We start from the raw sequence: 26468 nt of genomic DNA, 5'->3' as shown, positions 1-26468 counted from the left end.
GTTCCTCCAGTTTGCATTTGGACTTCTCCTGGCAGTGGAGGAGGCTGAGGACTGACATATCAGTGATACAGGTACACCTGAACTCAAGAGGGACCAATGTCCTTACGGGCAGGTTTGCTAGAGCTGTTGGGGAGGGTTTAAACTAGGTTGACAGGGGGATGGGAACCAGAGTGTTTGGTCAGATGATGGAGCAGTTGATGTAAAGGTAGATGCAATATGCAGAGAGATTGTGAGGAAGGATAGGCAGTGGATAGGGCATAAATGCAGTCAGTTGGATGGGTTGAAATGTGTTTACTTTAGTGTGAGAAATATTAAGAATAAGGGTGATGAACTTAGAGCATGGATCAGTACGTGGAATTACGATGTTGTGGCCATTACAGAGATTTGGCTGTTGCAAGGGTAGGATTGGCTGCTTGATGTTCCGGGGTTTAGATATTTCAAAAGGGATAGGGAGGGAGGTGAAAGATGGGGTTTGGGGGGGGGTGAGTGGCATTGCTAATCAGGGATAGTATCAGAAAGGGAGGAAGTTGTGTTGAGATCGTCTATTGAGTCAGTGTGGGTGGAAGTCAGAAACAGGAAGGGAGAAATCACTCTATTGGGAGTATTCTATAGGCCCCTGATAGCCACCGGGACACTGAGGAGCAGATAAGTTAGCAGATTTTGGAAAGGTGCAAAAATAATAGTTGTTGTCATGGGAGACTTCAACTTCCCTAATATTGATTGGCACCTCCTTACTGCAGAAAGTTTAGATGGGGTAGAATCTATTGGGTGTGCCCAGAAAGGATTCCAAACTCAGTATGTGGACAGGTCGACTAGAGGAGAAGCCATACTGGATCTAGTACTAGGCAACAAACCTGGTCAGGCAACAGACCTCTCGGTGGGCGAGCATTTCGGAGATAGTGACCACAACTCCTTGACCTTTAGCATTGCCATGGACAAGGATAGGAGCAGACGATATGGTAAAGAATTTAATTGGGGGAGGGCTAATTACAATGGTATTAGGCAGGAACTTGGGAGTGTAAATTGGGAACAGATATTCTCAGGGAAACGCACAGCAGAAATGTGGAGGTTGTTTGGGGGCCACTTGCATGGGGTTCTGGATAATTCTGGTTCTGAGACAGGGAAAGGATAGTAGGGTGAAGGAACCATGGTTGACAAGAGAGGTGGAACATTTAGTCAAGAGGAAGAAGGAAGCATGCATTAGGTTTAGGACGCAAAAATCAGGCAGAGCTCTTGGGAATGAAGTAGCCAGGAAGGAGCTTAAGAGGGGACTTAGGAGAGCTAGAAAGGGTATGAGCAGGCCTTGGTGAGTAGGATTAAGGAAAACCCCAAGGCCTTCTACATGTACGTGAAGAACAGGAGGATGACCAGAGTGAGGGTAGGTCATCACTTAGGGATAAAGGGGGAAACATGTGCCTGGAGGTAGGGGAGGTCCTTAATGAATACTTTACTTCTGTGTTCACCAGGGAGGGGGACTTTGACAAATGTGAGGTCAGCGTAGAACTGGCTAACGTGCTAGAGCATGTTGAGATTAAGAAAGAGGTAGCGTTGGAGCTTCTGAAAAACATTAGGATAGGTAAGTCCCCAGGGCTGGATGGGATATACCTTGGGTCACTATGGGAAGCAAGAGATTGCTGGGGTGTTGATGATGATCTTTGCGTCCACCCTGGCCACAGGAGTGGTACCAGAGGATTGGAGGATGGCAAATGTTGTTCCCTTGTTCAAGAAAGGTAATAGGGATAATCCTGGGAATTATTCTTACATCAGTAGTGGGTAAACTACTGGAGAGGATTCTTAGGGACAGGATTTATGAGCATTTGGAGAAGCATAGTCTTATTAGGGATAGTCAGCAGGGCTTTGTGAGTGGCAGGTTGTGCTTTACAAGCCTGATTGAGTTTTTCGAGGAAGTGACAAAACAAATTGATGAAGGTAGAGTGGTGGATGTGGTATATATGGATCTTAGTAAGGTGTTTGACAAGGTTCCCCATGATCAGCTCATCCAGAAAGTCATGAGGCATGGGATCCATAGAGACTTGGCTGCGTGGATTTGGAATTGGCTTGCACACAGAAGGCAGAGGGTGGTAGTAGATGGACTGTATTCTGCCTGCAGGTCAGTTGACAAGTGGTGTTCTGCAGGGATCTGTTCTGGGACCCCTGCTCTTTGTGATTTTTCTAAGTGACTTGGATGAGGAAGTGGAGGGGTGGGTCAGTAAGTTTGCAGATGACACGAAGATTGGAGGTTTTGTGGATAGTGTAGAAGGTTGTCGTAGGTTACAACAGGATATAGACAGGATGCAGAGTTGGGTGGAGAAGTGGCAGATGGAGTTCAATCTGGAAAACTGTGAAGTGACACACTTTGGAAGATCGAACTTGAAGGCAGAGTACAAGGTTAATGGCAGGATTCCCAGCAGAGTAGAGGAACAAAGGGATCTTGTGGTCCAAGTCCATAGATCCCTCAAAGTTGCCACGCAAGTTGATAGGGTGGTTAAAAAGGCCTATGGTGTGCTGGCCTTCATTATTCAGGGGACCGAATTCAAGAGCCACGATGTAAGGTTGCAGCTCTATAAGCTCTGGTTAGACCACACTTAGACTACTGTGTTCAGTTCTGGTCACCTAATTATCGGAAGGATGTGTAAGTTTTAGAGAGGGTGCAGAGGAGACTTACCAGGATGCTGCCTGGATTAGAGAACATGTCTTATGACGAAAGGTTGAGCGAGCTAGGGCTTTTCTCTTTGGAGCGAAGGAGGATGAGAGGCAACTTGATAGAGGTGTAAAAGATTATGAGAGGCATATATAGAGTGGGCAGCCAGCACCTTTTTCCCAGGGCGGCAATGGCCAATACCAGAGGACATCCGTTTAAGGTGAGTGGAGGAAAGTTTAAGGGAGATGGCAGAGGTAGATTTTTTTTTACACAGAGAGTGGTGGGTGCCTGGAATGCACCACCGGGGGTGGTGGTAGAGGCTGATACAATAGGGACATTTAAAAGGCTCTTAGATAGGCACATGGATGTAAGAAAAATGGAGAATTATGGACTGTGCAGGAGGGAAGGGTTAGATTGATCATGAAGTAGGTTTATATAGGTTGGCCAAAGCAACCGTACTGTGCTGTACTGTTCTATGTTCTATGTTCATTCCTTTCTCTAGGAATGTACAAAATTCTGAATGACCTTGACAGGCTGGATGTAGGCAGGATGTTTTCCCTGACTGAGGAGTTTGGAACCGGGAGTTAGAGTCTCACAGGACAAGACATTTACAGTTGAGATGTGGACACATTTCTTAATTCAGAGGTGGTGAACTTGCGAAAATCTCAACCACAAAAGGATATGGTGCAAATCATTTAACACGTTTGAGGAGGTAGATGAATTTCTAAATACAAAAGGAATCAAGGGGTGTGGGGAGAGAGCAGGAATATGGTATTCAGATAGAGAATCAGCCATGGATCACTAATAGGGTTGGTCAGGATTGGAATTGAATAATACATAGTGAAAAGTTGAGCAGAACACCAAAGCATCCAATTAGAAAAGAATGCAATTTCTTCTTCTTTATGCCGAGGACAGTCAGGTGAAACACACTGAAGCAAGAGGCAGGTTTGCACTCAAAAGTTATAGTAATGAAGAGGGAGATGTCCCTTATGGCTGGACAATGGCAGATGCCATTGCCAGGGAAATGTTTTACAAGTTAGTAGCAGAAAGAGACAAATGCATGTTCAGTGCATTGTGTCAAATAGCTATGGATAAATCTAAAAGAGATTACATCTTATTCAACTCAATACTCAGCATGTCTAGCCAATGCTGGATGGCAATCAGCACCCTGAGCTCTCAGCCTAGATTATGGGATCAATTATGCAAGTAGTAAAGACAACACTAAGTGTCACAAGACTGACACCAAGTATTATAGATTGTGCAGGAAATACTGGAAAGGAGTGGGCCTTATAATTAGAGTGGATGTTTTTGAGAGGTGATCTTACTGAGGCCCTTAAACAAATCTAGTGGTCCTCCTTTGAAAACTATTGCCTGAAATATTCTAGTAGATTAAAATGAATCATGCAAGACAGAAAATATAGATAATATAAAAATCAGTAATTTCATTGACCAGAGTTGTCATAGTTTACTGAGAAAGATATGAAATATATCCCATATATAAATAACAAACTTCTATGAATAAGTTAATGTCATCAAAACAACTTCTGTTATTAGATAAATATTTGTTTATATAGAATCTATCAATGAAACCTGTCAATGCCTTACCTGAACTGGCATTCTCTTCTCCAGACTCACCAGAACATCTATTCTCCAACAGATTGTCATTTAAACTGCAATTACTTGCCTCCAATGAATCCAAAGCAGAATCTGTTGGGAAAAGGAAACAACAGTTTTTAGTGGCTTCCAAATGCTATGAATTCTAACCAATGTAAAAAAAAGCTTACAAATGACCGTTTACAAGTCCAGTAATCAAATAGATGCAAACAAATTGTGATATGTAGGTTTATGAAGAGTCCAGTTTGTTAATAAAATTATTGGAGGATGTAGTATTGCATCAATAGATAATAAATTCTCATGTGAATTCCTAATATATTCTCTTGGCAGAGAAAATCCCAATCCTTTTATGAATTTGAAATACTCTGATGATGCAATGTAGCACAATATAAATGCAACTCTTTTTCACCTTCAGGTGCATATGAAACACAGCTGACTGGAATTCAATCAATTATGTGAATGCTACTAAGAATACTAAAAGTTAAACATTCTTTCAAGTGCCCACACTTCATCCGTTCCAAGAGAGGAAGCTGCAATATTGTAACTCCAAGCCTGAAAGTACTTCAAACGTTAAGTTTAATATATGGCTTAATATGTAGTTGCTGCAAACAGTTTGTGCAAAACCCACTGGTGCTGAATTGCATCACGCATAAGGTCTGAGTATCAAGTATGCTAGAGCATACCTTGCTCATTGTTCCCATAGAGGCTTTTCCCTTGGTAGTTCCAGCACGAAGGACTTGTGGAGGGAGTTGGTTTGGTGCATGGAAGGAAGAAGCTGAGCAATGATCAGATTGGAACGGTGGAGGGCCGGTCAAGACAGTGGATCAGCCTATGGTCTGCCCAAGGGAGCTTGAGATGTTGGACAAAAAAGCAACTGGCATTTAGATAGGGAGGGGAAAGACAATGAGTAGAAAATGATCAGAAGTGTTAAGGAAGCAAGGATGGGGGAAGGGGGAGACTATCATGGCAGTGAATATTAGGAAGATCATATTAAGGTAGACCTACCTGGAAGATGATAGACATTCCAACTTCCCAGCAGCAGACTAGGTAAGATTGAGCCCCTTTAACTAACACCCAAGCAGGCCTAACTAGCCAAGCTGGAGCTGGCTTCAGTGTAAGTGTGTGCATTTCGTTTCTACAAAAGAATTTGCGCAAATTATCTTAGAACGTGTTGCACATTGATTGACACCTCTGTATACGGCAGGTAGCCTAACTGCATATGCACATTGTATATGTAGGAAAAGTGTTAGGTCGATGATTTTATTATCTGTGCTCCCACTCCACACAGTTGCAGTTGAGTGTTTATATGCAAGAAGCCTACTATATATTGTAGCTGCAGTAACAAATTATCATGATCAATAGAAGGACAATCAAATATCTATTGAAAGGCTGTATTTTACAAATTGTTTTTAACATTAATGCACTGCCTTTCATGACCACTGTGGGGCAAACATCGCATAAATAATGCCACATGTTTAAAGCGTAGTTGAAAAAATGTGGCATCCAATTCATGTGCTGCAAGGTTCACAAATCGCAAGGAGGTAAATGATGGTTCTTTCAAAGAGTCAGCAAAGGCTTGATGAACTGAATGGCCTCCTTATGTTCTGTATCGTTCTATAATATTTTAAAAGTACCCATGCCATGGACAAAGGCAGCTGTTATTGGATCTGGGCAAATCTGTAGATTGATTCTGCACCAAGTTTGCTTACACAGGGGTTTCCTGGGTTACAGATGAACTGACTTATGGAAATCTGACTTTATGCAAATTTCACATACATTTTTAAAGTGTTTTCAAGACAGTAATGATAATAATAAAATGTTTTGTGGCGTTCATTAATGACTGAATACTGCATATATTCCATTAGTTTAATTATGAATCATGATAGGGTGATTATTCAATGAAATGAAGGAATTATAGCAAATGTATGTTGAGTGATATGATATGGGTAGCTATAGATAATAGACGTTTCTGACATAGAAAAATTGGCTTATGAACAGTGCTCGGGAAGACAGCCCTTATGTAATCCGGGTACTGCCTGTGCTATTAATTACAACATTTGAAAACACAAAGAAATCACAGTCTGCAAGTGTTTGCAGTCAGTAACTGCCCTCTGCTGAATTATAAATGTAATTACATTTAAAACAGGTAAGCAAAATGCCACCTCCTGACAGCTTGCAGCAACAGCAGACAATAATTCAAATAGAACAAATTCTATCAAAATCCTGCAAGTGGAGAAATGTCATTCAAATGATTATTAATACATAAGACCTACAAGAATATAGAAATTAATAAAAGTGTTGTTGGTAAGTGTTGGACACTGACCTACCATATTTTAATGTCCCGACATTTCAGAATACATGAAGAAATATTACATGATGAGTATCATTTCACAAATGGATGTTTATAAACTGCAATTTTACAGTAATTATCTGTTCTAAGAGCCTTTGTTCTGCTTCTTATCCTCCCAGCCACTACTAAATCATACTTTCTTACATTTTTCCTTCCAATGCTCTTCCCTTGCCCCTCTTGTTCTAACAGCAAAGCTCATTTGATGTTTAGGATACAGTTCAAAGTACTGTAGTCATTCTGTGCAGTAAATGTTAAAGATCTGATACAATATATTAAAACTCTTACATCTGACATCCATTTCCTTTTTGCTGTGCTCATCTCTTGTAAAATTTAATCCAAGCTGGGTGTCATGTATGATGCAATGCCTCCAATATTATGGTAGTCCAATTTTTTCAAGATATCTTTATTAGTCACACGTACATCGAAACACACAGTGAAATGCACCTTTGGTGTAAAGTGTTCTGGGGCCAGCCCACATGTTGCCATGCTTCCGGTGCCAACATAGCATGCCCACAACTTCCCAACCTGTACGTCTTTGGAATGTGGGAGGAAACCAGAGCACCTGGAGGAAACCCACACAGATATGAGGAGAACGTACAAACTCCTTACCGACAGCGGCCAGAATTGAACCCGGGTCACTGGCACTATAATGGCATTGCACTAACTGCTGCACTACTGTGCCTATTACATAGGACGTAGCTGGGTGACAAAGGTTGTATTTCCACAACCTTTGTCACTTAGCTATGTCCTTTGTAATACTCTTGACAATTTCTAAGAAGCTCTGTTCCTTCAGATAAGAAAATCATTTTATTTCATGTAAATTTTATTTCAAGGCAAATAATTTATTTATGAATGTGATTATTATAAATTTATTCCCCTGATCTAAGCTCTATGGGTCCTGGTTTTCTTTCATTTCCAATCGCTTCTTCTTCTCTTGACTCGCAAGCCCTTGTCACGTACTTTGACTCTCCTCTTCCAATACTGGCCAATCCTCTTTCTTCTTCCCAATGCTGGCTTTTCACCTGCCTTGTTCTATTGAGGCCTACATCCAGCAGAACCCTAATCCATCCCCCAGGTTTGTGCTCAGGCTGTAGTAATGAGAGAAAGGTGCAATATGGGTGGAATGTCAGGTGGAGAGACAGGACAGGAAGTTGGGCTGGATGGGAAGGACTGAGACCTGAGACGAGAGTGGGCATGACAAAGTAAAATGGAGGAAAGGTGACAAGGGGTGGAGTAGGATGAGACAGTGAGAACTACAGTGCTGAAAGAGTCAGAGAGGATGGCTTACAATTCCTAGAGTGAGGACAGTTATTGAGGGAGAACAGAAATAAGGTAAAGCAGGAGGCAACAAGGAAAGGGTGGATAGTGATGTTAAACAAATCATAGTAATCCCATTGCTACATATTTTGGAAATGAAAATTGAGAAAACTTATAAAGATAAGCTGAAACAATATTATTCATTTTACTTGACTCACAAAGTCCAAGTTAGCTCTAATGGGTCAGCAATCCAACAAGAAAGCAACAGGGTATAATATAACATGGAAGCATCAAGAATTCAGGGGAGGGGGATAAGAAGGTGCTGTAAAGGAATAAATTTCACACTTTTCTTGCATTTCTCACTGGCTGATGGGCCTGCACTTCTGGTATGCCAGGTACTATTTCTCATTCAAAATGACAGAATAGCTGAGAAGAAACAGTATGGAGAGATAGAATGAATGGAACAAAGAAAGAGAAGTGAGAAGAGGGTTAGAAACATAAACAAGAAAAAAGTAGAGAGAATAGTGATGGGTAAAAGAAAGCCCTTGGTAAACTTTTATGTCTACTGCCTGCCCATTTCATATCATTCTCTCATTGTATCTTTACCCATTTCTTTGTCACATAGAAGACAACGGGGATTTGGTGTGTGACAGGATAGAAAGCATTTTGTGCTGGTATCTGCAATTTGGGCTATTTGACACTGAATGAGAGAGTCAATGGTGGGAAGAAACAAGATGAAAGAAAGGATGGATACTGATGATTATTCAGAGTGGGATGTGTTAGGTGGAAATTGAAAGTCAGTAGGGAACTAGATGGATATGGACAGTACTTTGGACCAATTGATCATGGGTGCTTCTTAGAATGCAGCTGAAAGTGAAATGGGGATTTAGTCCTTGGTTGTCCAGTGGTGTGGGCTGAGTCCTAATGGAGGGGGTGTAAGGTTGGAGGAAGTGCTTCAGGAAGGAAACTGAAAAGAGAAGAGTAATTTTAAACCATTTCTTTAAGTACGCAGGATAAAAGCAGGAAGGAGAAGGAGGGAAAAAAAATTGGCTTTCAGGACAGCACATAGGGAGAAGTGGATTGCAAAGGTGGGCTGAGGAAGCAAGAAAATAGGAAATGTCTGTAATTTAAATAATTTCTGCTTTAAATAATAATCCTTCCCCAATGCACAGGGAAGCCCTTTAAAGAGTTGGTTCCTGGCTTTAACTGGGGAAAGGGGTATTGAACAATCAGTCCTGCAACAACATTTATTTATTTTGGTCCTTCAACACTGAAGAACATTCAAATCACTTTGCAGAGCTGCAAAGTAATTCAAATCCAAGGGGATTTAGGACTGCATAACAGGGACTCCATAATCAGCATATGTCAATATGACAATTGGATCAGGTGAGCAGGATCTACTGCAAGGTAAGATGCAGGCAGAAAAGTTTTTAATGAGTTTAATTTTCCTAAAGGCCACAGAAGGCATCAGTTGGGTTTAGCTTGAGGCAGTGGTTGAAGAGAACTGGTGATAACGATAACTTTACAGGAGAGGATGATGGCGTCTTCAGTTTTCCCAATGTTTACTTGGAGAAAAATATGGCCTATCAAAGACCTAAGATTAGACAGAAACACAATGGAAGATTTGGGAGAGATGGCAGAGTACAGAGCTGAGTCCTCTCAGTGTATATGGGAAAGCTTTCCTCAAAGCTGGGGATGATGCTTTTGATGAGCACCATAAAGATAGGGAAAAGGAGGAAGCTATCTAAAAATAGGCCCTGGACAAGTGCAGTCCTCCTTGCTGGAAGAACAAAAGAGGCATTAAAAGAGAATGTCTCTTGAAACTTAGGATGGGCAATTTACATCTCGCCTAGTTGTGAAAATCTGATTGGAGAGATTCAAGCAGGAAGCTGAAGACCTGGTAGCATGCCTGAATGAAAATAAGTCAACAGCTGGTGTCATACTTCAATATTTTCCCCTCAATCAATAGTTTTAAAATAGGATTGAATGAGTAGTACCAAATGAGCAATATAGCAATGTGTGATGCACTCCCAAAACTGAGTTCCAAAACTAAAATAAACAGAACTAAATTTTGAAATCAGAGTACAATTTTCTCTTCTAATTTCTAATGTTTCCAGTGCCTAAAATACACATTTAAGAAAAAAATTATAAAAATTACAGCTTTTGAAATGTGGACCAGAACTTGCTGTCTGTGGCAAGCTGCCTGCACTTGCCACTAACATGTGGAAAAAACTTACCTTTTGCAGATTCAATAATGTAGAATTGCCGGTGAATGTTTCCTGATCCCTAATGGCAGGGCTCTACACAGCGGCAGGGTGTTATGCACTATAATGCATGGATAGCACAGAACAAATCCTGCCCATGAAACTGTTGAAAGAAACTTTGCTTGCTGTCAAAGCCAACATCCAGCTTTGTCAACCGTCAAAGTTGTCCACAGCTTTGGATGTTTCTGAATGTTCCTGAATTCAGTCACATCTAAAAACTAATAATATCAATTAAACAAACAAAAACATAAAAATATTATTCTTTTAAAAACACACGTATTTAAATAACTTAAGTAATTAAAAATTGAAAATTACATTATATTTACCCTTCACCTTCACAGCCATTTCTTTCCATTCAAATGAATGTGCTCACTGTTGCTACACCATGTCTATCTTGGCTCAATTCCAGTGGCCAGATTCCCTGCTGAAACTCTTGGAAAATTCAGCAAATTCTTTCTTGGTGAGACCAATATCAAAACACAGTTGGAGAACTGCCAGCAGTAATTTGCCAGTAAGTTCAGGACTTCTGTATCTTGGTGGAGACAAATATCCTGACACTACCAGGAGATAAATGCCAGTAGTTCAGTGTTGAGCCACCACTGTTTCCAAGCAAGTTCCAAAGCAAACAATTAACACCATCTATTGAATTGTTTCTTTTGTCTTTTACTTGTTTCATTCCAAAAGCATGGCACTGGACTCAATCATTTCACCTTGACCTTTGACTGTGGGCTAAATTTACACTTTATAGTATGATTTTGTGTAGAGTGCCTAATTCCCCGAGAAATATTGGCAATATTTAGTCATTACGTTCACAGATAACAATTTGTCTCCTTCTGGTACTTTCTACTTAGCATTTTGTAAGAAATAGACTGAGGCTAAAGATAACTTGACCAAATCATTTCCAAATTTTCTATCCTTCATTAATTAATTATGATGACTACAATGCTTAATTAAAACATCTACTTAAATACATATACTCTTAGTTTAAGGGAAGCTATGAATCCCCAGCACTATCTTGCTTAGTTTTATACTTGCTTGTAACTATCATGAAATTTGCAAATAGCAGGTAAATAGTAAGGAATTAACTGAAACAAAAGTGAAATAAGAAATATTGGTGCAGACTACTTTAGCTCTCAAATTTAAAAGCAGAAAGGGAGAAGGTAAAATTTTGCAGAATAAGGTCTTCTCATAAAGATCACTACTTGCTAAAGCAACTGTGTCTAGATAAGAGTGGGAACCCTTGGGTCAATTTGCTGAGTTAACGGGTTGGGATAATAATAGAATGTATTTGTAGAAAATTTGGAGAATAAGGAAATAGTCAAGGCATGAAAGGGGAAGATAGGAGAGAATTGGCCTGAAACCAGCAGGAGCAAAGGCTACCCTATGAAATATTAATTATATATATAGCAACAATAGAGCAAGTTAACATAGAAGAGAACAAAGACAGCTTGAGGTAAGGGGCCAAAAATGCTGAAAAAGACCCTAACCTCATAGGTGCCAATGGGAGCTGAATCCCATTCCACATCCGTTGGTGTGCACACTTGCTACACAATGCTTAATGGGTAATGTAATATCCATATAGTTTTACTAAATATTGATTAAATATTGTACAGACATGTTTATCTTTACACAAACAAATAAAACAAGTTGCTCTTACCAATAAAGTGCCAAGTCTAATCATTAAGAATAAAGAAAATTTTATCTTCAAATTATTTTGGATAGTAAATGAATAAATTTCAAAGCTTATTTTATACTGTTTGAGTGTAAGAGGATAAGTGGAATTAATGTCAGAGAATGTAAATAAGAGAAAATGAGGAAGGAGTAGAATTCTCCTCTACATTAATGTTACTTCAATTTGCAACATTAACATCAATTCAGTTTTGAAGACAACTGGTTATTCTGATCTCTCATTTGATTACATAAAAGTTTCATTTCTAATATAACCTTTGTGACAGATTTTATTTTCTAACAGCAATGAGATAAAGGGAAAGGGAAAATGCCACAAATATAAAGAATGACAGACAGGATGTATAATTGCAGATTTTAATTGTGGTGACATGATGATGCAGCAGTTAATGCTGCTGCCTTACAGCTCCAGGGAATCAAGTTTGATCCTCACCTTGGGTGCTGTCTGTGTGATGTTGCATGTTCTCTCTGTGACTGTGCAGGTTTCCTTCTGATGATCCCATTTCCTCCCACATTACCTATTCATGTTAATGGCAAAAAAAATACAAGGCGAGTTGATGGGCACATGTGAAAAAGAATGTTGAAAAGCTACTTAGGAAGGCGGAGAGAGGGAATAAAACTCATGGTATTGCTCCCCGGGGGACCAGCATGATAAGCCAAATGGTCTCCTTCTGTGTTACTCTTGGTATAAGTATAAAATTTACTAAGAAAAAGAACAAAGCCCACTTTTGGAAGCAAATTCAAATCACACATCCCAAAGACCTGCTGGTAGATTAATTGCCTAATATAAATTACTCCTTCATGTGGGCTAATGGCAAAACAAGGGACGCTGATGGTCATATGTGAAAAAGTACAAGCTGAGCTACAGGAAAATAAGGAGTGAGGGAATGGAACTAATGGGATTGTTCCCCTGGGAGGCCAGCTTGGACCTTATGGGCTAAATGCCCCCTTCTGTTACTTTGGGTAAAAGGTACTGTTTGCAACTATTGGTGGCTCCTTTTCCCATCACGTCATACCTCCCATTCCTCTCTTATTAACACAACTGAAGGCAGTGGAAAAGACATTTAGTTAGCAAAGTGGAAGTGGATTAAAAAAAGCAATGGGTAAGAAGCAGATGAGCAACAAAGAGAATTGCTAACAGCAGCTGTATGTAAAGGAGTGATTATACAACAATTATATCAGACACAGCCAATCAAAGCAAGTTTTTTTTCTGATGGACTTCACATTAGTATAATCTTCCCCACTACTGTGGACACTTTATACATATATGCAGTTGTGAGAAAATATTAAATTACTTCAAAATAAATAATTATTTATCCCAGATTCACCAATTCACCACATTCTGTACCAAGGAAACCTTTTCCCCCAGGAGTATATATCTAACCCTAACCATAGAAAACTATAGTCAAATATATTTGAGTTTTGTCAGTCCTTACCAACTCTCTGTACAAGCAGCATTTGGCACATTTAATTAAGTTTTCCCAGCAAGAACTTATCTAGGGACTTGTCCAGAGTCAAGTTCACATCAGAAAATTAAATGCAGTAGACACATACAACTCCTGAACTGTAGAGACTGCCTCTTATGTAGCTATAGACAAAAAGCTGTGACTAAGTAGAACTAGTAAATAATCCAAGACCATGCAGAGGAAGTTAACTGAAAAACATACGTCAAGTAACATAATGCAAACAAATTCTTCACCGACAATAATCCAAGAGGAAATGTAATAAGTTTCCATTTCCTTTTGAGTATCATTTTGAAAGCAGTAAATGAAACTAGAACATAAAGCAATGCTGCCTATCACACAAAGTTTCAGTTTTCAGTTCAGCAAATTGTTGATACTGGACTCTGGCTACTGACTGTGAAACACAGCAAGGGGTAGAACGTGGATGTTACACCACAAGGAATATTGGCAAAAAAAGGCCTTTGGTGTGCATTCACTTCTGTGAAGTGAATCATGGACGGCCCATTGCTAAGGACATTAATGTGTGCACGGTGAACAAGTGAAGTATCTAGAGTTGGAACGGATTCTAGAACATAAATTCAGGCAGCATGTAACACTAATCTGATGTCAGTCCTGCCGTTTTGGAGTGCAGTGTGACAAGGAAGAGCCCCCAGTGGTATAAATTAAAGGATGATCAACATATTATTCATTATTTGTTGACAGTTTAGCACAAACCAGTTGTTCCAATACAAGGGTAGAAAACAAAATGACAGGAAATTGCATAGTAAGGAGAAAGTGCAGAACAAGCTGCAGGGAGGGGGTGAAGGAGGAGTTGGTGGAATGGTAGGAGATCACACATGATGTACAGAGGAAGCAATTTTCCTCTCTGAACATCAGGAAAGAACCAGATAAAATGTATGTACTTTAATAAACATTCCCACAGTGAAATCTGTAACCTAGTGCAGCCACAACTGCAACCTTTGAGTAGGGCAAGGACCATGTTGCCAGTGGATGTCAAGGTGCAACAGCAACAACAGATCATTTTCTCTTGCCTGAGATTACCAGGCAGAATAAGCACATAGCTTTCCCAGGAATGCAGGTCTCCCGCCGACGCAGAGTGCCTCCAATTTCTGGGCATACCATGCCAAAACTGCTTTGAACCAGAAAGGCAAGCCAAACCAAAAAAAGGCAAAGGTAAGATTATAAGTAAAGAGAAGGCTCAATGAAAAAGTATTCTTCAGTTTTTCCAAGTATTTTAAATTATGCAATTATGCTGGTCATAAACAGTCAATTTTTAATGGATAAAATTCAAGTCTTGTGGTAGGACGAAACATACACTAGCGAATCAGCAACATCCCCCCCTCCCCCCACCCAATAGATAATGACTTTTCCTTCTGCGCTATGAATACCCAATCTTTCATGAGTGGGCTAGTATACCTGACAGTGAATATGGCAGCAGCGACTCAGTTGGCAGTAAATGTTTGTTGAGTCAGAAAATTTCAGGCTGGGCATATCTGATACACAACACAGTAGGATGCCATCTATTCTATGCCGGCTCCAAGCAGAGAAATCCCATCAGTCTGGTTTGCTCTCGTCCTATTCCCCAGTAGCCCTGCAACTTCTTCCTCTCTCACATGCCTATCAACTTCCCCTTTTTGATTCTTTTGCCATCTAGCCTACACCAATGAACAATCTACAATTGCCAATTGACCTGCCAGCATATCTTTGGGATGTGGGAGGAAACTGGGGCACCAGGAGGAAATCCACATGGCCACAGAGAGAATGTGCAAACTCTACACAGGCAGCTCTAGCGGTCAGGATTGAACCCAAGTTCCTTGAGCTCAGAGATAGTATTGTCAATTGCTGTACCACTTTGACATTCCACTCTAGATATTTGAGCACAATCCTTTGGTGTAGTCCTGAGGGAGTTCTGCTGAAATGTTTCAGATGAGATGTTAAACTAAGGCCCCATCTGCTCTCTTAGGTGGATATTAAAGAGTAAGGGAATTATCCTGGAACCCTGGTCAATGCTTTTCTCTCAACTCATATTTTTAAAAAATGTAATCTTATCATTATCATCTTGCTGTTTATGGGAGATTGCAACATTGTTGTACTGCATTACATCAGTGGCTAAACCTCTGAAGTACTTCATTGGCTGTAGAGTATTTTGGGATGTTTTGAAAGGTGCTATATAAATGCAAACCTTCTTTATCACAATAATTATAGTAAAATAATTTGCGTTGGAGACCTTGGATAAAATCAAAAACCACCAAGACTCCTACTGTAATTAACATATGCATACTTTTAAAAAATGTTCGAAATGGTTTATGGTTTTTGGGTGATGTGGATGCTGGAACAAACAACTGAGCAATATCATACACTGATTGTACCAATTTCCACTCCAATTAATTACACCATTTCAAATATGAATACTGCATTTTACCAACATTGGCATTGCACCGAAAGTAAGAAAATAATGTACAATACTTAATACTGCCCTAACTTTTAATTAAGAGTAATATTTTACTAGTGAAACTCTAACATCATTAGTAAAAAGCTGCTAACCTCTTGGCTATCTTCCACAATGGATGTTTTGTGCAGTAGTGTATAACACATTTTTCAAGTCATCAAATGCTGCATGGATCAGCTGTGACACTGTGATCTTTGACATTTTCGATCTGGAATAGGGAACTGAGCTGAGAATCCCTTCTGCCAATGGAGCTGTTTTGGAATAAACTTTATATTTATCAGTTGTCTACTTAATGTACTATTTACTAATTGGCTGGCACAAATGATAGTAAATGTATCCAAAGAAGAGTAAATTACTCATTAACTAATAGGCAGAGGAAGCAGTGCCATACCACCTTTTCCTTTAGCATAAGATCAGAAGCGATCAGTGTGCATGTGCATGTGTGCATGTCCTTAATCTCGAGTTTGAAAGAACTCAACTATGTTGAGATCATTTTTTCCTTCCTGGCACTAAGAAAAATACCTGGATTCTCATGCGTTTGGAAGCTGCCCTTTTGCCCATCAATGTGAAATTCCCACCGCCACAAATCAATTTGCCATGCAGGACAGTTTGAGGTCCAGAAAACGTTCCTTCATTGCCTGACCGGCACTGGGATGGAAGGTGGGAGTGAGAGAGGGAAGTATAATATTTTGCAGCTTTTCAAAAGACTGAGCCAATTAAAGGGCACTATCACTTTTCAGTAAGGCGATAGAAAGAGTAGTAACCTCATGGGTGGCAGCAGCTGGAAGGGCTGTATTGTGAAACAGTTGTTTAATTATGTCTGTAAATTCCCACACCTTGTAACGCTCTCTTTTGCATTCAAGCAAAACATTCATCAGCCAGCAGCTGATTGTTAATATTTACAATTTACATCTCACATTCAGTCAGGAGTAGTGTGGTAGAAACCCAGTAAGGTGAAAATTTAATAGGGGAAAATAAATTTGGGAGATACTTGATAAATGCTTTGGACTTCAATAATCTGAATTCTTACACCAGTTAATGAGATAATTCTGTCCAAGTATAATACAGTTCATCCAAATGTAACAGTCCCTATAGTGAAGTGTGAAATAACCTGAGAGAACGTCTTTTCAAATATCAGCTGAAGAAATTATTAGTGCTATTAATTTCACTATGAAAATAACATTACTGTTCATAGACTATTATTAATTACTTGATTATTTTCTTATGTGGATAGCTTGTCACAAGTAATGCTAGATTAGTGATTTATATAATGTTAACTTGCTAATGAGAAATTCAAATTATTTTAATTGTACTGTGATTTACAAATATGAGACTTTTATAAAAGCTTTGAGAGTGTATTGGGAATTCTTTGCTAGTGGTTAGCACTCTCACATTTGATAATGCAGAAAAACAAGCAGCAAGCATAATAATTCTTTTAGATGAAGCATGTCATATAAATGCAAATTACAGATATGGTACTATCATCCAAAACAAAGTTGGGAGTGGGCAGGAAATTGAGCCTGTGCTTTGCTAAGTTCCTACTTGTTCTTTTATCCTTCAATATGGTGTGATTCCCAGTACCTCACCCTTATGGTAATTATTTCTTGAAATCCTCAAAATTTAAGGTTGACATCCAAGGTTATCCTATACATTTCCTCTAACATCGACACATATACACTTTTCAGCTGAAAGGCTTTCAGAGCAGGAACAGTAACTGTTTTTCTCCTCTCTTTCTTACTATCGGGACTCTTAACAGAAATCTTCAAAATCTACATAGATCCTATACTCACTCAACAAACTTCTGACAGGATGAACTTTCTGGGAAATTAAGCATGACATTGTTGAATGATCATCTAATTGAAATGGGCTATGATGCAGACCCTGTGCCAGTGGAGATATATTAACATTGGCGTTTCTTCCTCCTAATTCTATCCCACTTTATTATTTTACCAGTAGGCTCTTGTGTTGCAGCTTTCTGCAAATAGACTGAACTAATGCAAGGCAATTCCAAAACAAACCTCTTACCTTTTTCTCTATGACAATGAAAATATTGCAGAAACAAATTCTACCATTATCTCAAGATCTACAGGGAAATGCTTCAGAAAATGAAGTTGCAACACTTGGCTTCTTAGTTACCTTTTGTCGGCTAATTTCTACATCACGAAGTCCAAGAAAATATTCTTACTTTGCAAGAAGAAAAAAATCATAACCACACTGACAAAACTGAGGAAATGTTTTCAAATACAGGTCCTCCCCAGGTTACGAATGCCTGACTTATGGACAGTCTGTACATAAGAGCGAGTGTTTGAGATGGATGGGGATAGATTTGCTGGCTTGCTGGGAGGCTCCAGACATCTTCTGCCAGGTGAGAAGGGAGTGTTTCTGTATACCTTCTCTCCCCACCACCGTGAGCTGCAAAAATCAGGGGTTGGGTCGAGCCCAGCGTAGCTGGGAGTGCTGAGCAAACTTGGTCGCTCACTCACTAAATCAGCGACGCTGGCTGGCAGCTGCTCTTCCTGTGCCTGCTCATTCTCCAATCACAGCTGTTTCTGCGATCCTCTCGCACACACTGTTTTTGTTCATTTCCGACTTCCAAATAATTTGGTTTATGAAGAGTTCTCAGGAATGGAACACTATCATAACCTGGGGGTTGCCTGTAATGCTTAAATCTCTCTAAACAGAGTAAAATTGATACGCAGGACAAAGAAATTTATACTTCAAAAAATGAGTTCCAAATATAAAATTATTTTATTAGCCTATAAAGAACATGAGGAAGATTCCCCTTGACAGCTGAAGCCAGTCATGAATCAATTCAATTCACTTAACATGAAAACTCAAAAGATGGTAAAGAGCACTTGATACAGTACAATTTTTGGACTCACTAGTTGACTAGTTGTAAAACTAAAGACTCATGTTCCTGAACTGGCTGCTGTCTAGCCAACCTGCTCTTGTATAGTCACAGCATTGACATCTATGTGCCAAAGTCAAAAATTGCCCAGGTACGTTCTAGACCCAAAGTTTAAAAAAAACCATCAATCCACTCTATTCTTATAAAATGATTAAAGAGGCCATAAACAGTGCTACCAATTTACTCACCAACTAGCAGCTCACTGATGCTCTCTTTGGGTTTTCTCAGTATTACTCAGCATCAGAATTCATTATTGCCTTGAAATAAAGTAGACAAAAGAGCTGAATTCCACTGGAGAGGGCAGAGATACTGCCCTTGTTATTGAAGCAGCACTTCGGGAAAATTAGCTTCAAGGAGCCTTGGAAAAATTGAAGTCAATAGGAATAATGGGAAAAGTTTCCAGTGGATGGAACCATACCCAGTACAAAGGAAACCAGTCAACTCAGCCCCTGGATACTGCTATTCCCCAAGCAATGCCCTTGGGCCTATTATCTAAAGCTGTTTCATCAGTGGCCTTCCCTGTGATATATCAAAAATGGAAATATTCATTACTGGAATTTTACTATATCCATAAGGCACAAGCCAGCACTGTGATGGAAAACATTTCACTTCCCTGCAACTCTAACTACACTCAATGAAGTCAACACCATCTAGGAAACAGCACATACTTGACTGGTTCCTTATCCACTGGCTTAACTCTCTCCACCTTGAGCAAAATGTGGCTGCAGTAATGTACCATCTCCAAAATGTAATGCAAGAAATTTCCCAAGGTCAGTTCTACAAAAGCTTTCGATAACATAAGTTGAGGTCTGGGAATCTTTTTCCTATCTTATCCACAACAAATTAGTGGCCCTGGAAGATCTAAGATGACAGCAAAGGCAAACAAACAGGAAAATTCCACACATGAAAAGCATCCTCATTTCTTCTTTCCTCATCCAAATCCTTCATAGAATCACGCCAGTGAGTGCAGACAATACAATTTTTTTACCTGTATTCACAGATATCTCCATTGCAGACATGTCTGACAGGATGCTGTTTTCTCTACTGCTGATTAGGTCATTTTCCCCTTCAGAATTGGGCTCATTGTACAAGTCCTGAATTGCCTGCTCATCTTCTCCAAAAGCTAACTGGCCTGAGTTAGCATCATCTGCTTTGTTCTGAACATCAGTTGCCAACTGGTCGCCAGATGAATCTTGACTTTCTTCTGGTGAATCTGCATAAATAAAGAACAAAGAACGCAATCAAGATTTTTTAAAAAAAACTGCAGATGCTAGAAATCTGAAATAAAATGGAAAGTACTGTAAATACTCAGCAAGTCAAAAACAGAGAAGCTGAGTTAACATTTCAGATTGATGATCTTTCATCAGAACTGTAAAAAATTAGAAATCAAACTTAGCTTATGTTGCAGAGAATGTGGAGGGGTAGAGAGGGATGTTTGTGAATGGGTGGAGAGCATGAAAAACTCATTGACACAAGTGGTGATGGTAATAGTGCTGACCAGGAGGGTGGTGAACACTTGTTAATCAAAGTTAATTTGGTTGGAGATGTTAATCAAAGGAAATGAATGAAAACAGAGGAGGAAGAGAAAATAAAATGCTGGGATTCTGAAATAAAACAGGAATTCTTAAAACATTCAGCAGGAATGGCAACAGCTACAGTAAGAAACAGTTAATGTTACAGGTCAATGACTTTAGATCTGATGCAAACTGGAAAGATTGGTTTTCTGAAATTGTTGAATTCATTGTTGAGTCCTGAGGGCTGCAATGTGTCTGGTTGAAAGATGACTTGCTCTTCCACAAGCTGTCATTGAGGATTGTTGAAATAGTGTAAAACACCAAAATACAGAGAAGTGAGAATGTGAGTAGGATGGAGAATGAAAGTGTCATGCACCTAGAAGCTAAGGTTACATTTGCAGACTGAACATAAGTGTCTACAAAGTGCGCTTGGTTTCACCTGTGCAGAGGAAGCAACAAATGCAATATACTAAATTGGAAAAAGTACAAGTGAATCCTCACTTCATTTGGAAAGAGTTTGGGTTGCACTCCCATTGCTCTGTAACAGTTACCCAAGGACAATGTAATTCAGCTCATTTCCCCCTCCCCCCTTATTGCATAAACAGAATGTATTCCCAAACAGGAATTATGGTCAAAGTCGTCATTATGATATTTAATGAGACAATGTGTAATTACAACACTTCATCATTCTGGGGAATTGAAGGCTGATAAGAATCAAGAATGAGCTATTTAAAATGGATTGTCATTGTAATATGCATGGCCAAGACAAGTACACTATAAAAAAACTGACTTAAAATTCTTTCAGCTTCAGAACAGAAACACTTAACTTCACATTCCTTTCTTTTTCAATCTTTTTATTAATTTTCAAATTAGTACAAAATAATATATATAACATTAGTAATTATACATATGGTGCAAAGAGATCAGAATAGCAATCATAACAGTTAATATGTATAATCACAAGGAGTAAAAAAAAATCTAGACCTCCCCTTCTCTTATTAAGTGAACAAATACATAAGGAAAGATTGAAAAGAAATGAAATTTAATTATATGAAAGAACCCCCAAATCAAAAAAAAATTGATAATAAACCAAAAAGAACCAAAAACTTCAAAAAAAAAACTGGACTGATAATTCCTCAATTAAAAAGAAAAAAAACATTACTATGTCATCAACTCGAGAGATCAGAAAAAGGTCAGCTTATATCATATGGAAATATTGAATAAACGGACTCCAAACTTCCGCAAATTTAAGCAAAGGATTAGCAGTACCACTCCTGATTTTTTCTAAGTTTAAACATGCTATAGTTTGAGAAAACCACTGAAAAGTGGTGGGAGGGATTGGATCCTTCTATTTGAAGAAAATGGATCGCTTGGCCATTAATGTGACAAAGGCGATCATACGACAAGCAGAAGCAGATGAATGGTGAGATTCTGTGGCGACCCACCTTCCACGCAGGTGAGCTAGCTCCAAAAACAGCGTGCATGTCGGCAGAGAGGCCAGGCACAAAATGGTGCTGGGCCTTCTTCTCCACCAGCGAGGTGAGAAAGCCCGTGCGCGGGAAGAGGTTCTGATGGCGCACCTCTGATGTCATCACCGCCCAGAGAGGGCGGGAACTTAACTGTTTAAAAGCCAGCGCGGTGAGGTTCGCAATAAACCAGTCTTGAGTGCAACCTACCGACTGCGTGTCGTTATTTCTAGCTCAGTGCACAGCCCATCGCTACATTGGTGACCCCGATGGTCCAAACAGGATTTGGACCGAAGATGATCAATTCTTCATCCGTTCATGCAGTTTCGCTAAAACTGCCACCCTTCTGGAAGCTGCAACCACGCTTGTGGTTTGACCAAGCAGAGGCCCAGTTCCAGATTCGGCAGATATCTTCTGATTCCACGCGTTACTATTACATGGTGAGCTCCCCTGACCAGGAGACAGCCGCCCTGGTTGAGGATTTCATACAGTCGCCGCCGGAGGAAGGCAAATATGCAGCATTCAAAGCACTGCTCATAAGGACTTTGGCCTCTCATGGCGTGAGCGAGGTGCCTGCTTGTTGCACCTCGACGGTTTGGGAGACAGGCCGCTGTCAGCATTAATGAACGAGATGCTGGCCCTGGCTGACAGACACAAGCCCTGCCTCATGTTCGAGCAGGCGTTGCTAGAGCAACTGCCCGAGGACATACATCTGCTACTGGCCGACACAGATTTCAGTGACCCCCGGAAGGTGGCGGCCCGGGCAGATGTGCTGTGGAAAGTCAAGAAGGAAAGTGGGGCGTCCGTTGGACAGGACAGACCAGGCTCGGCAACGGAGCGCACTCAACCCAGAGGCAGGAGTGAGGAGGCCAACGCACAGTGGTATTTCTACCACCAGCTGTGGGGCACAGAAACCTGCTGGTGTCGCCCGCCCTGTGAGGCCAGCCGCCGCTAATGGCTACGGTGGCTGGCCGCCAGGGCAGCCTCTTGTATGTCTGGGACAAACAGTCGGGACGCCACTTCTTGGTCGACACCAGAGTGGAAATCAGCATCTTACCCCCAAAGGGGTATGACACCCACAACAGGGAGCTGGGACCCACCCTGAGGGCCGCAAACAGTAGCACGATATGAACCTATAGCACCCGCACAGTGCAATTGCAGTTCAGCGCTAGCCAGTTCACGTGGGACTTCACACTGGCTGCCGTGGCCCAACCACTCCTGGGGGCGGGACTTCTTGCGAGCTCACAGCCTACTGGTTGACTTGCACGGGAAAAGGCTAGTCCATGCCAAGACTTTCCAGACGTTCTCCTTGGGCGAAGCCAAGTTGCTGGCCCCACACCTGGACTCCATCACGCTGTCGGAGAACGAATTCACCAGAATCCGGGCGGACTTCCCATCGGTTCTGGCACCGCAGTTCACAGCAGCCATCCCCAGACACGGAATACAGCACCACATTCCGACCAAGGGACCATCACTCCACGCCCGCGCATGACGGCTTCCCCCGGACAAGCTCTGCCTGGCGAAGGAGGAGTTCAAGAGGATGGAGGAATTGGGGATCGTACGGAGGTCAGATGGCCCATGGGCCTCCCCCCTGCACATGGTGCCCAAAGCAGCCAGGGGCTGGAGACCATGCGGCAACTACCGTCAAATGAACGAGGCTACAACCCCAGACCGCTACCCCGTGCCACACATACACGACTTTGCAGCAAACTTGCATAGGGCAAGCATCTTTTCCAAAGTGGACCTCGTCTGCAGATACCATCAAATCCCAGTACACCCTGAAGACATCCCCAAGACAGCACTCATTACCCTGTTCGGCCTGTTTGAGTTCCTCCGAATGCCGTTCGGCCTGAAGAATGCCGCACAGACGTTCCAGCAGCTAATGGATGAGGTGGGACGCGACCTGGACTTCGCGTTCATCTATTTGGACAACATCCTCATAGCCAGCAGAAATCATCAGGAGCATCTGTCCCACCTCTGCCAGCTCTGATCCCGCCTGAGTGATTTTGGCCTCAACCAATTAACCCAGCCAAATGCCAGTTCGGACTCGACACCGTCGACTTCCTGGGCCACAGGATTACCAAAGACGGGGCAACGCCCCTGCACGCCAAGGTAGACTCGATCTGCCACTTCGCCCGGCCCAACACAGTCAAAGGCTTGCAGGGGTTCGTGGGTATGGTCAACTCCTACCGCCGTTTCCTCCCCTCAGCAGCCCGTGTCATGCACCCTTTGTTCACCCTGATGTCAGGTAAAGGCAATGACATTACTTGGGACGAAGAGGCTGCGGCCGCTTTCGTTCAAGCCAAGAAAGCCTTGGCAGATGCCATGATGCTGGTGCACCCCAGAACGGACGTTCCAACCGCCCTTACAGTGGACGCATCCAACACAGCAGTCGGTGGGATGCTGGAGCAACTCATCGAGGGGCGCTGGCAACCCCTGGCGTTCTTCAGCAGGCACCTGCGGCAACCCGAACTCAAGTACAGCGTTTTCGACCGGGAGCTGTTGGTGCTATATCTGGCAATCCAACACTTCAGGTACTTCTTAGAGGGCAGGCCTTTCACCACATTCACAGACCACAAACCATTGACCTTCGCGTTCACGAAGGTGTCCGATCCCTGGTCGGCCCGCCAGCAGCGACATCTGTCCTACATCTCCGAGTACAGGACGGACATCCAGCACATCTCGGGAAAGGACAACGTCATGGCGGACGCACTCTCCAGGCCAGCTATCCAGGCCCTATCCAGGCCCTATCCCAGGGGGTGGACTAGGTAGCACTGGTGGAGGCACAGCGGGCAGACGATGAGTTGCCCAGCTACAGGACCGCAGTCTTGGGTTTGCAGCTGCAAGACTTCCTGGTAGGCCCAGGTGGGAGGACCCTCCTGTGCGACATGGCTACCGGCCAACCTCGCCCCATCGTACCGGCAGCCTGGTGGCGGTGAGTTTTCAACTCCATACACTGTTTGGTGCACCCATCTATCAGGACAACCATCCGGGTAGTCTCCAGCAGGTTCGTGTGGCACGGCCTTCACAAACAGGTCAGTGAATGGGCCAAAACGTGCGCGCGGTGTCAAGCAGCCAAGGTGCAGCAGCACACCAAAACCCCGCCGCAGCAGTTCAAACCCACGCGCCAGAGATTCGACCACATTCATGTGGATATCGTGGGGCCCCTGCCAATGTCGTGAGGAGCGCGGTACCTCCTAACTATGGTAAACCGGTTCACGAGATGGCTGGAGGTGGCCCCGCTCACTGACAGCACCGCCGATTCCAGCACCCGAGCGCTGGTTGCAACCTGGGTAGCACGCTTCGGGATACCGGCCCACATTACCTCCGACAAAGGCACCCAGTTCACCTCCAGCCTGTGGTCGGCTATGGCCAGCCTGTTGGGAGCACGGTTACACCACACAACTGCCTACCACCCACAGTCGAATGGACTAGTGGAACGTTTCCACCGTCACTTGAAGTCAGCTCTCATGGCCCGCCTGAAAGGGCCTGACTGGGTGGACGAGCTTCCCTGGGTCCTGCTTGGAATCCGCACATCACCCAAAGAGGATCTGCACACCTCATCAGCCGAGCTGGTGGAGAACGCACCCCTGGTCGTCCCAGGGGAGTTCATACCAGCCCCAAGGACTTAAGAAGAAGAACCCATTGCAGTCCTGGACAGACTACACGAGGGGCCCGGCAACCTGGCCCCCGTACCGACTTTGCGGCACGGACAGATCCCGACCTGCGTACCCAAAGACCTGCAAAACTGTAAGTTTGTATTTGTACGGAGGGGCGCACACCGGACACCGCACACCGCTACAGCAGCCGTACAAGGGGCCGTTCAAGGTGCTCAGGAACAACAGGTCCACGTACGTTCTAGACATTGGGGGGAAAGAGGAGGTTTTCACGGTGGACCGGCTCAAACCGGCCCATGCGGACTTGGCACAGCCGGTTGAGGTTCAGGCCCTGCGACGCAGAGGCAGACCGCCCAAACAGTGACTGATCCAGTCTGTGGACTTCAGGGCGGTGTATCGCCGGTTCTGGGGGGGGGATTATGTGGCAACCCACCTTCCACACAGGCGAACCGGCTCCGAAAACAGCGCGCACACCAGCAGAGAGGCCAGCCACAAAATGGCGGGGCCGCCTTCTCCACCAGCAAGGGGAGAAAGCCCACGCGCGGGAAGAGGTTCTGATGGTGCACCTCTCATGTCATCGCTGCCCGGAGGGGGCGGGAACTTAACTGTTTAAAAGCCAGCACGGCGAGGTTCGCAATAAACCAGTCTCAAGTGCAACCTACTGACTGTGTGTCGTTATTTCTAGCTCAGTGCGTAGCCCATCACTACAATTCCATCATTGGTAACCCAAAAATTGCAGTAATAGGATGAGGTTGTAAACCAATATTCAATACAGATGAAATAATGTTAAAACTATCTTTCCAATATTTTTCTAAAAGGGGACAGGACCAAAACGTGTGTCAGGGAAGCCACATTCAAATTACATCTGTCACATATAGGATTTATATGATGATAAAAATGGGCTAACTTGTCCTTGGTCATATGGGTCCTGTGAACCACCTTAAACTGTATGAAAGAGTGTCTAGCACACATAGAAGATGTATTAACTAACTGAAGAATTTTCTTCCATGTCTCTGCAGGTAAAAGTATCTGGAGTTCTCTTTCCCATTCATTCTTAATTTTATCAAGTTCCTCTGAATATACTTTCATATTCCGATCATAAATTATTGCTATTAGGCCCTTCTGATAAGGATTAAAACCTAAAATTTCTTCCGTAATTTCAATTTTATATGGTGTCAGAAAAGAGGGTAAAGTAACTTTTAGAAAATTTCTAATCTGTAAATATCTAAAAAATGTGAT

General features: G+C 42.2%; 1 protein-coding gene across 2 annotated transcripts in view; it reads right to left on the bottom strand.

The window, feature by feature from the left end:
• Positions 1 to 26468, bottom strand: part of ifih1 (interferon induced with helicase C domain 1) — a 92124-nt gene that overhangs the window by 43346 nt on the left and 22310 nt on the right. For both annotated transcript variants that reach the window (XM_052011679.1, XM_052011670.1), the window contains exons 3-4: positions 19621 to 19845; positions 4247 to 4348 (exon numbers count right to left, since the gene is read on the bottom strand). In XM_052011679.1, the coding sequence (XP_051867639.1) occupies positions 4247 to 4348; positions 19621 to 19845 (327 nt within the window). The remainder of the gene's footprint in view (positions 1 to 4246; positions 4349 to 19620; positions 19846 to 26468) is intronic.

The sequence above is a fragment of the Pristis pectinata genome, chromosome 1, assembly GCF_009764475.1.
Source record: "Pristis pectinata isolate sPriPec2 chromosome 1, sPriPec2.1.pri, whole genome shotgun sequence".
In the NCBI taxonomy this organism is placed as follows: Eukaryota; Metazoa; Chordata; class Chondrichthyes; order Rhinopristiformes; family Pristidae; genus Pristis; species Pristis pectinata.
This window is presented reverse-complemented; position numbering and strand designations above follow the sequence as displayed.